The sequence below is a fragment of the Uranotaenia lowii genome, chromosome 1 (assembly GCF_029784155.1).
Source record: "Uranotaenia lowii strain MFRU-FL chromosome 1, ASM2978415v1, whole genome shotgun sequence".
NCBI classification, from domain to species: Eukaryota; Metazoa; Arthropoda; class Insecta; order Diptera; family Culicidae; genus Uranotaenia; species Uranotaenia lowii.
In genome coordinates, this window is record NC_073691.1 from 82,631,649 (window position 1) to 82,644,142 (window position 12,494).

Consider the following 12,494-nt stretch of genomic DNA (forward strand, 5'->3'; position numbering starts at 1 on the left):
AATACAAATTCCAGTGCTGGGGAGGAGTGGTTTTTTCGATGGCCTGCTTAGGTTTACTAGTTACAAAAGTAAAGCGCAGAAAACAGAAGTTGAGAAATCAAGGTTTAATATGCTGGGTTTCCGTTGGGAGCTGGGTTTCAAAGAAAGTGTTTTCGGTTCATATGATAGTAAAAAAACATGATTTCCACAATGTGAGGTGGTTTCTTAATATTTTGCATGTGCGATCATCGGATAAGAGAAAATACTATGAGAAATCGTGGTTTTTGGAAGTATGGTTTCAAATCAGCGAAGAGTGTGTGCTGTCGATCTATTTGGTGAGATCCAACCTTTTTACGATTTTAATCTTCTACATTGTATGATTTATAATGTTTAAATTTCCAATATTTTTAAGGCATGCGGTGCATATTTCTAAGATTTTTAACTTTTATGAAAAAACCTTTCGAGCTCTAAACAGACCTCGAAAGGTTTCATGATGTACTGATATTTTCCGTTTCTCTTTTTTATTTTATTTTCAAGAGCGAGTAAAGGCGCTTTATCCTTGGTCGATGATCAGAAATGATTGTACAAAGAAATCCTCAACAGTTCATCAATAAAAGTAAAAGTTTAGACTAAGGAATCTTTTTATTTATAATATTAAAAATCTTCAAAATTCTTTCAATCTAAGGTTTAGGATTTCTGTGTACAAAATAAATCATTTCCAGCCCTTCTAGGATGGTCCTATATAGTGATCAACAGGGTTTCTTCACATTACGCCTGGTTACTTCATCAAGGAGCATTTTTCTTAGCATGCTTCCAACGATACTGCCCATTTGAAACGTATGGTACTGGTGGTCCACGTTTCTTCTGTTCCTGTGTTCCAGATGTCTCTGCGTTCTCTGCTCCATGGTAGGCCCAACCACTTTGTGTTTTTGATCATTTTAATGTTTTTATGTTAAAATAATCAAAGACATGAACAAAGACAAGAAGAATAGTAAGACAATTTTATTATTCTTTGGGACTCAGACATAAGTTCTGGCTATGGAAGTACGATTAGTGATTAGTGATTAGTGAACTAATATTCAAAAGAAATCGGCTGGTTATTGATAAAAAACTGATTTTTCATGTTCCTCCCGAAAAAAAGTCTCAAAATTCTGTACAAATTTCAAGCTTGTTAAGCGACCCCTCCCTGGGTCCGATTTAAGGTCAGAAATATGTTACCTCGGGTAAACTTTTTATTCAACTGATAAGAATTTTTCCAAAATTTAATTTTTCAAAAATTATCATGGAAATTGCTATACAGAAAGACGGATTTGGACGACGAGGACAACATCAGATGATGGTTATAAGAGGGTGACAAATATCAATTCAACAAAAGTTGATGGAGCAGAGAAAGCTCAAGAACAAGACGCTCAGATTGATGTGATGAACGTTGAAGAAATTGCGAAGAGTGTTTCGAATCTCAATTATGATTCTTCATTCTATGTTGGCGATGATACATTTTCGAGGGAAGCGATTCTTTGGTCAATGATGTGGCGATGAGATTATTTCCAATGTTTCGGCGTTAAATGGCATTGATATTGTTATCACTTAAAGAGAACAAAATTGTTTGCCAAAATAAAAGCAATCTAAAATGCTAAACTTGCGTGGAAATCTTACAAAGAAAGTCTTGAACTTCGATAATAATAACGGCTTAATTTCTTATTTTGATGAAAACCTTTTTTCTTTAGTTTCAATAACATTCACTACAAAACGAGATCAAAATTATAGGATTCTTATCTATTATTAATGTTTAAAAAAATCATGAAAATCGAGTCAAAATACACGGATAACCGCGTTACCGGGTAATTGAATCTACATAGAATCGATTTCGCTCTGTAGGGGAGAGTGAGGATACTTGATCCCTGGCGATACTTTATTCTTTAGCTATAACTCGAAACTGGAATGTCTTACAAAGATCAAATGGTCGCAATTCGACCAGACCGAACTGAACGCCAATTTGAAAAAAATGGAGTTATCTATTGCAACGGATGGGAAACATGATAAACTACCTATCCAATGAAAATCAGAACATTTTTACTATTTTTACTGATTTTATTAGAAAACTTCAATGTTGCAGACAGTGGAAATGGCAAAAATGCATTGCGCCAAAGTGAACTGAGAGCCAGCTTTGAGGTGAAGATGAAAAGCATGTTTTGGTCATGAAACTGATTTTGTGCGAAATAAGCTTATGTGTGTTGGTTTTTTTCTTTTCAAAACAGTTCTTCGGTTTGTCAGGAACTAATATCCAATAAATTAAATGGTAAAAAACGTTCCCGTAGCTAAAAACTTCATGTTGCGGATTGTTAACATTTATTAAAATCTCGTTCAGCCAGACTGAACCGAATCCCTTAAATTTTGTTTTCCAATTTACTTAAGGGAATGTTAGGATTTTTGACATTTAACGATAAAAGATGCTTTATTTTATTGCTTACTGTCGTTCAGAACGCAACCGGTAAGTTAAAATCACAGATATTCCGCTTTTCAAAAGTGCGAAATTTGTATGGCTCGGTTCACTCTGGCTCAACGAAAAAAAACATTTTCCAAGCATCAGCCATACTCGTTGGGTGCTGCTTGTAAACCGCCTATAAGTAGGCTCCTACGTTTAGAACAAATTGCCCAGTCAAATGATAGTGCATGACAAATTTTTAAACATTTTTGTTCGACCAGAGTGAACTGGGTGCAAACATAATGCTGTTAAAGTTCAGATTTCTGCTTGATGTGTAATCAGAAATCGACCAGTATAACCTCGATGGCTTTGTAAGAGTCTAAATGTGATGGTAAAATGATTAAATAAGATATCTGATGAAATGGTATCAATTGGCAGGGCTGTGAACTTCGAACTTGATTTTCTCGAAATCAAGTTTATGGCGTTCAGTTCGGTCTGGTCGAATCGCGACCAAATGTTCTAGAAAAGTGTGCCAAATAGAGCAAAACAAGCAAGTCTTAAAGCTCTAAAAATTTTAACAAAATAATTGTTTGAGTAATTGAACTTTGTTTGAAAAATTTCAAGAAATGTGACTTCAAGATCTTTTTTCATCACTGTAAAATGTTCCTTACATGTAAAAATTATAACCGAAATATTGGTTCCAATATATCAATCGTTCGAGCGTAATACCATAATACCATATTTTCAAAGCAATGGAAAACTCTCAAACTTTTTATCAGAAAAAGTTTTCTAAAATGTTGATTATGGGTTCAATTGATCCCTAGAGTTAAAAACGGTATTTTCTTCTTCTGAATTGATCGTGATCATTGCTGATTACGTGATTACTAATATTTATTCAATAACCAATATTTATCCAACAATTGTCTTAAGAAAAGGGCTGATATAATTAATTTTATCTTAATTATAGAAAATAGCGCCTTTAAGTTTGCAATGTTATTAGCGTTGAGACAAAGTTTTAGAATTTTCTTCTTCTGTCAGTTATAAATTGTGAAATTAGAACAAACATGACCAAAATAGTCAATTGACATTCTATCTTGGGGTTTTATTTCATTTTTTTTTCAAGGATTAGGACATCCTGAATAAAGGATCAAGTCTCCTTCAAAAGAGGATGAAGTCTCCCTTAACTCAAAAAATATCGCAATTTTTTTACTCTCACGAAAATGCTTCTAGTGTCGGTGTCAAGTATCGTTTTAATTTTTGGAGCATAATTTTATACCTCAAATATGATGCTCGGGCAATATTCAGCTACAACACTTCAGTTTTCCGTTTTTCAGCGTCTATGCAAAAAAAATCCGAAAAACAAGCTTCGGAAAAAGACTGTAGATGAGCTATGGAATGCTAAAAAAATCACTTAGTGTTCAAGAAGCAGGAAGCTATACGTTGCACTTACGATATATTTTTTGGATTTTTTTTAGATCATGACCACAAAAATGTTAAAAAATTTGTGTAGAAACCGTACTTTTCAATCAATGAACCGTTAAAAATGTTAAAGCATTAAAAGATACATTCGAAAAGAGGGTTGCAAAGTTTACGTAATTTGGTACAATTTCCCATCTTTAGATTGTCAAACTAGGAAACACACAATATTTGACGAATTTTTAAAGGTAGCTCTCTTTTAACCTTTCGTCAATTTGCATTTTCTAAGACTTAAATTCAACTTTGTTCTGGATTTTGAGTATAATAACAATAAATTTATATTTGTCAGAACGATAATTTCATACCGATTCTAGAAAACCGCGAAGAAATCTTAACCGGAAATCACCAAAATTCGGTATTCTATTTCTCAGAACCCCATGAATCCAATTCTATATATTTACTAACTTTGAGTTCCCCAAAGTGTTGTGTTTTATTTTGTAGAATACAGTTTCATAATTGAATTTCTAACATTTTAGTTATGCTTCTACTTGTAACAAACTCGGGACAAGCGAAAAAAGCTAGATATCTCGTATTTAGTCAGCAAAAATTGAAGTTCCAGAAATCCACCGTTTCGATATCACGCCTAATGAAAATGCACCCGAAAAGAACAAAAACTGTTGTTTGAATTTACATACAGATAAACATAAATATAAAAAAACTCAACGAAATGCACTGAACAAGAAACATTGCATGATGCATTACGATTTAGATTTGGCTTTGGGAGCTAAACTCTCTAAACATTTTTTTTTTTCGCTGAAAAATTCATAAAAGATTAGTTTTTCAGTTACAAACAACTTTTGCTCTACAAAAAAAAACTTTATAGAAAAGAAGAGAACTTATTTTTGATCATTTTTCCTTAAATTGCATAACTACAGGGGCTAAGGAACTTGACTTTCAGTACTTTTTAGGTTGTACTTTTTATGCACTTCAACCAATATTTCCAAATTTTCAAAGCATGTTAACACTTATCCAAAGCTATATATTTAATGCAGTTTTTGTAGAAATTAGCCCACAAATACCTCAGATATTTCAACTCATGTAAAAGGTAAATATTGTTCATACCGTCAACTGGGGCATCATGCAACACATTTCAACTTCAATGGCTTCTAAAAACTTAATGTTCACAAATAATCACACCACTTGCACCTACTTACAAAGTTTTAAGGTTGATTTAAAAAAAAAACATGCAATTTTCACCCTACTTATTACAAAAGAGGGATAAGTTGCAAAAACTCTGTTCTTAATTAAAAATTTATTGAAAACGTTTGAAAATTTAAATGTTTTGATATATTTGTGATGTCATAACGCATAAAGTAACCATTTGCAGTCATTTATTTATTTTTATTTTTTTTTTTGTAAATTCTTTATTTGAAACGGCTCATATCTTTAAGCTTTCAGGAGCAAAACTCGTTTTGTAGGATTACAATTGTGTGCTTATATCTAGTTCACTTTTTGAAAGAAAAAAGAAGATAGATGGGGAAACCTGAAAATAAAAAAAATATAGAAGATAATCAAAAGAACGGTGGTTTTCCTCGGGCCCCGAAGGGAGTGGTTTTTATATTGTTCGAATTAAATTTCACATTTTATGCTGTGAAACATGTTTTTGAAGAAAAATCGTAAGGATGCTGCATACATATAGGGGTAAAAAAATACTACAAAAAATTCTACCAGCTGAACTTATTAAAATTAATGTTTTGATGGAAGAAATTTGAAAATTAACAAACGCGTGATGCATAACCATCATATTCCAGTATAAAGAAACGAGATTCAAAATGTGAATCTTTGATTTGCATTTTGATGTAGCACTGAATGATAACTGAATTAGAATTTTTTTTATTTTTAAATTGGTTATTGTCGAAAAATATTTTTACATCAACAGTGTTCGTATAGGGTAATATAGGAAATATTATCATAGAGCAAATCCGTCATACTGGGTTAAGTTTTTTCGCGGCATCTAAAAATGTAAAAATTTTATACATTTGTAGCTCGTTTTTTTTCTATGAGAATCTAAATCTTTGAAATACTATCTCACGATGTGAGAAAAGACTTTTTAACCCTCCAAAGCCGTTCGGGTCAATATGACCCGAAGCGCAGAATCAAAGCATCTTAATCATCATTCCAGTATACTGAAGAACTGAGATATTTTAGAGACTAAGTATATTCTATGAAAATGATAATCAAATTTAAATTTAAATTTAAATTTTAGTTTAGAAAATCGGTTCATTGAGAAATAAGATACAGCGAAACAAAGACAAAATTGGAAGTCTTTGTTTTAAGTAAGATTTTTTTCTACCGAAAAATTCGGGATAGAGGTCAGAATGTTCATTGGACCCCCTTATGTTTATACATCGTCAGATAGATGTATTTTTGACAATTTCAAAAATCAGAGAAGCACTCAAATATTGCAAAGCTGTCAGAAATTAAAAATAAAATTGTTTTTTGGGACTCTTTTCATTCGGAACCTACTACAGACAACCTGGTAAAATAAATTTACTTTATTTTGGAATATTCAGAAACTAGAATAAATTGTCTTCAAAATGAATCTAATATTATTGTAATCGGTCAACTTTGCGGCCATGGGAATAAGAACAAACTACAAGTCAAATTTCCCCGATACGGATATTTTGCGAACAGCTTTGGATGGTTAATATCCCTAAAGGTAAAACGCCTTCAAGTAGGCAGCACAATTTAATTTCTTGGTTTGTATTGCGGAAAACATGGCTGCAGATATTTTTTCGAATTGATTATTGGTGCATCTTTTACATTCGAAAAAAGGCCTTTGCCCGAGTCTGGTATGATGATCTAGAATGAAAATCCTAGATCAAGATCAGGATCAGGTTCCGAATCTGGAAATTGATCTAGTTTCAAATCAGAGTCAGCAATTGGCATAGATCTAGATTAGAAAAAAAATTGAGATGCGATTCCGGATCAGAATCAGTACATTCATTCAAAACCTTCCTTGGCTCTCAATATATTTTTTTTTTAAATTGATGATAATGTGGATGAAATTGTGTTAAACAATTGCAAAGCTAACGTGGAATATACACTGAAATCTAGCGTAACAGCTAAACTACTCAAGCCTACTCGAATAATCTTATTAATGACAAGAAATACATCGACAAAAGACAAGTTATCGTTATTCGTGGTCGTGTACTATTCAAAACCTTTAAACTTTTTGTTTGTATTGTAGATTTATATTTTTCAGCTTAATCTTTTCCTAAATTGATTGAATGACCAATGAAATTGAAAGAAAAAATATGAACTCAGTAAATTTAACGGAAATAAAGGTATAACTACTTCCAGTTTTTTCATATCTTCATTCAGCAACATCATAATGGAGCAACGGAATGTTTATGAACTGATCGGACTCTCAGAATACCCTCTCACAGTAAATTAACAAAAGACACAATCAGACTCCCCCGATTTATGTTTCAAAATGCAACAACAAACAAATATCTTGGTCCCCCAAAACCTTTCTCCTGCCAGAGGGTTCCATTAAAAATCACTAAAAATTATCTTCATGATTTATGATCTGCCGTTTTTCGACCATTTTTCGACTCTTTTAGACATAAATAGAGCATCCACGACGAGACAAAGCAAATGCGGGAGCAAAACAGCAGCAGTAATAGTTCACGGTTTGAGCTGTGTGGTGCAACATTTTTCTTCTTTTTGCGCCCAGATGTTTTCTCCCGTTGTCCCTTGCAAGTAAAATGAGTCGGAGTCTGAAATTCAGAAAAAAATCAATGCTGCCCGATAGTTTCATAGTTCAGAAGCATTCTTTGACGTGTTGACTTTCTGTTGTGGAACTGTAAATATGCTAATGGCATTCATTAGACCCATTGCTGTCCCGGGAAGATGAAAATCGTTTTCTGCTGAGGAAAGCAGAAAAACGATTTTTTTGCCCACGGACAGGGACAAGAAAATGGTTCACCTTTACTTTTCGGCGCAAACGATCCGAGCAAAGATCATAAAAATGAAGCGCCCGAAAATAAAAGCTGTCACCATAATTTACTGTAGCTGTATACAGTATTCCGTCGTTTCGATTGGAGCGTCTCGAAGAGTGGACGTTAATGAAGTTTGATTAGATGTTTGAACGTTAGCACTGGTTGATTTTATTCTTTAATAAATCTTGTCACACCAACGGAATGGCACTAGTAATGGTGGAACTCTTTCGGGAAGAATTCAAATGGTTTTAGTTAACCATCTACTGCATGGACTAGGAATTCGTTGTTAAAAAAACCATTCGAATTAAATTTGGAATTGGGGTAGAATAGTGAATTGCTTCACAGTAACATTGCATACATTACGGCGATATTGATCCAAACATTCAATTCAAATTAAAAAACCCGATTTAATACACTTAACAGTGGATTTGAGCCTTTCTTTCAGATTCAAAACATATTTGTTTTGCGTGTTTTAATCCATAACGGTAGAATGTTTACAAAAATCACTTTTGTAAATGATTTTTGTTAAATGAAGCTATCAAACGGAATAAACTATAGGGGATCAAAAAGGATTTCTGAGAAATTACACGATTTTTTGTTACAATCGATAAAAACGATTTTTTGTTACGATCGAGAAAGAAACTCAAAAATAAATCAACGATTATTTTATAACAACAGATTTTATAACAACAAATAAAAAAAGGTTCCCAACCATGTGTTTCAAATAATTCAAAATTTGCTCTGGGTAATCTTTGAAGTGAAGACAACGAAAAATGAGTATCAATGATTCTAACATAGAGTCCAATGATCGGTAAAACATGTTTTCAAATTTTTATATATGATCATTTTTGAAATTTTCAGTTTAGTAAATGGTTTGTCGGCCTGGTCTGCATGCATAGGTATATCTATCATTAAAAAAAACATACCGATAAAAATCAATTAAGAACGTGAATATAAAATTAAAGATTAAAATTTAAAAAACAACAATGTAAGTTACCGATGAATTTAATACCTAAAATCCATTGCTCGTCTCTCAAAACTCTCGTGTTTCAAATTTCATCTGAATCCAATGTGTAATAACGACAATATCGCATCAATAGTTAATATGGACGACCCCTTTGGCCGACCCCTGATTTAAGTTTGGATAAGTGGAATCAACTGCTTGTCCCTAAATCTCCTATGTTCAAATTTTCATCCCAATCCGATGTATAAAAACGTCAATATTACTGAAATATTGAAAAGTTAATATGGACGACCCCTTTTGCCGACCCCTGACCCAAAATTCAATACCTGAAATCGATTTCCCATCTCTCAGAACCCCCATGTGCAAATTTTCATCACGATCTGACAAAAAATAACGTGATAAACGCGAAAACAATATTTGTCTTGTATGGACGACCCCCTTCAAAAGAGGTCATCCGAAAATCTGAAAACATTTTTCATCATTCCTGGTCCTAATGAGCAATCATACCAAATTTCAGCTCTCTAGCTCTTAAGACGGCTGAGTCTATAGAGGACAAACAAACAAACAAACCCACAGAAATTGCTTTTTATATATAAAGATATATATAGATAGACAATAGGTGGTATGAAAAACCCCTAGCAATTGCTTTTGCTAAACTAAATCGAGCATTCGAGCAGTCGCAGGAAGCAATTGCTTCGGTTGATATGAATAAATTTTTTTCTGACAGCTGTTTTCTCAGTCAGGAGCTTTTACTTTAGAACAAGCTAGTTCGGTATGAATAAAGCCCAAATCTGAAGCAATCGCTCGAGAAATCTCCTAGCAATTACTTTATTTTCTAAGCATGCTTGGTAGCAGACTTTTCCAATAAACAAATTCTTCAACAACGTCATGAATTTATAAAATTAGCAATATTACACTTCAATACAATTTAAAAAGGCATTTTCAACATAGATAAAGAACAGTCGAAGTGATAACCCAACTTTTTTCATATTCCTGTCGTTGTATGAAATGATTCGTCTAAGATGAAACAAAACAAATCAATTAGTAAATATTTCAAATTAAAAAAATCCGGCTACAGTGGAAGAAGTCCCAATCGGCTTGAAGTTGGAAGAAAGTTGTAATAATTTAAAACATAATTCAGATCTCCCAAATTTATATGATTTTTTTATAATTCAAAGGTTTAAAAAAAACATCTAAGTTCAGATGCGCGCCTATTGCCTATTTTTTATATATCGGATTATCCCGATCCGAAAACGTATGGGAGAGCTTATGATAAATGTTAAAAAGCTAGGCCATTTTTTGTTTGACAATATTCAATTTTCTTTAAACATCCACATACGAGCATGTATTGACTTAAATTTTTCCGATCGTTCTTACACCCACCACCTGCACCGTCGATTTCATGGCTATTTTAGCCGTACTTTTCAATTTTTTGATCGTCTTCTTTCATTTTACTTTAGAAAATTTCAGATTCTGCTGGTTGGATAGCTCTTTTTTTCGAAGCAAAAGCTATGTTCTAAGACTTTAGTACACATCTGCTAAGCAAACGTTTATTCATACCAAACTAAGCAAATGCTTTGCTTAATTTCGAGCAAAGTAAAAGCTACCGAAGCAATTGCTAAACCTTATTCATACCACTAAATGCCGTTATTAGTTGTATTAGTAGTAACTGTAGAGTAAGGTTAAATATTTTCAAAAATGAGAAATTATGTTTTGCTTTGAAAATCTATTATTCAGAAAGCTACGCATTGAAAAAAATCATCTTCAGTGATTTTATGATAATGAAACAGATTCATGCAATATTGGATGATTGTGCTCAGACAACATTCAATGAGTTAGTATTTAAGAAAAAAGAAAAAACTACCATTTTTCTGAAAGCACGAACAACGTTTAGAAAAAAAAACAATGAAAATTTACATAATCTGATCTAAGAATTTTCGACGCATCTTTACATTACTAAATATCTTCACTATCAAAGAAAAAGATTCATTAGAATGAACGCCTGAACTATTATCTACATTACATTTTTGTTTCACTTGTAGACTAGCAGATATCATTTTAGATTTAGAAGCAGCTATCTCCTACAACCTCTTGGTTTAGAAATTTAAAAAAGAAAGAAAGGTGAAAAAAGGACTTATCCAGCATACTTAATAGTTTGAGCCGTTTCCAACAAACTCATCTAGGAATTCTTAATTTAAATTTTTTAAGACCTATATTACAATGTTGAATGAGGCAAGAGTCATAAATTTTTGATATCGAGTGGTTTCATATTCGGTGTGCCCAAATGGGGCAGGTGGGCAAGTTGGGTGAGCCAGATGAGAGTTTCTGCTGAAGATAGCATGCAATTTGCGTGTGCGGTTGATACGTGTCTTCCGTTGACAAATATGAAACGACATTCCTGGATTCTTGTTCGGCAGAGGTTTGATAGTCCCAATGAGTTTCATTTGCCTCAGCTTCCTGTGAGTTAGTGTTATTTTTCCAGTTTGGTATACCTATGAAAAAAGGGAAAAGGATTCAGTGGCAAAGGCCAAGCGATTTGTTATAGATGGTTCCGACCGAGTCAAACAAGGCCAGGGAATGAATGACCAGAAGTTTTTGAAGCTGACACGTTAAATGCCAGAGGTTCTTACCATGTAGAGAAGCACGGATCGCGCGCATCGATGGCGCTGTGGGCCTGTTGCATCTGAGAGCCGAACCACTGAATTTTGTACCGCCTCAGGTTGCTTCTGGTTTAGCGAGCTTTTCCGAAACAATCGCTCATTATGAGGAGTAAGTGACTGGGCTCCGCCTCTAGAATCGGTTAAGTTGGTCTGGGAATCACAACTGTCCCTTCGATCGCGAGGGCTAAAGATGAAATTGAATCCCGTCACGTTCCGGGGAATGGAGGAGTTTCCTTGAAAAAAGGAGATTCCACTGGAGGCACGGAGGCCTGGGTTGATGGTCGTTTTGTCAATGGATTGATCGGTGTCCTTGATCTTGGTGATATCAGCTGCAGCAGGAAGTTTCTTTGAAAATATATATTCCAACTTTGCGAACATTGTTTCTGAACCAGCCCAGCACAATGTCGATAAACAAAACTTAACGCGGGATCCAGCGATTTTCTGTCTTCCTTCTCTGGCTAAACACGACAGTGACAGCATACCTTGTTTACATTGGAACACGTTTGAGGAGAAATAATCGAATCTTTGATATTGGTTAACCCAATGATGGTGACACGGTGAGGAGACACTACGCATATAGCTATTAATATTTAACATCCAGTAGAATGAGAAATTTAGTATTAATACATTTAATTTCAAGCGTGACTGGTTTATTAGTTTTCCTTTATCGGCGGTAAAAATAGATTATAGCGAGGATTTATTTGAATGACTTAATCTGCAGGATAGTTGTTGCAGGCTAAGCACGCCTTCGAATAAACAAACTTTAATGTTTTTTCAATAAAAGAAAATATTTTTCAAGTTTGACAAAAGCGAAAAACAGAGGGACGGAAAATAACGGATTTATCACCGTGTTACTGATCGTGCGAAGTTATAAAACGCGCCGCTGATTATACGTACTTTATATTTATAGTATTTTAATATAGTTTCAAGATTATGATACGAATAAGTTTTGCGGAATACAAATGTCAGAACAGTGGTAATTTTTTTTCCTTTGGGATTATTGAATACTTACAAATTTACTAAATAGCTCTATTATTACTTAGAAT

At 33.6% G+C, this 12,494-nt stretch overlaps 1 protein-coding gene across 1 annotated transcript in view; it reads right to left on the bottom strand.

Annotated features, from left to right (window-relative positions):
- LOC129737565 (GATA zinc finger domain-containing protein 4-like) overlaps window positions 1-11,826 on the bottom strand; it is a gene marked incomplete at its 3' end in the record, with an annotated part of 15,036 nt that extends 3,210 nt beyond the window's left edge. Inside the window, 2 exon segments of the mRNA XM_055728724.1 lie at window positions 11,008-11,280; window positions 11,419-11,826. Coding sequence (XP_055584699.1) covers window positions 11,008-11,280; window positions 11,419-11,826 — 681 coding nt within the window.
- Between the last annotated feature and the right edge of the window lie 668 nt (window positions 11,827-12,494).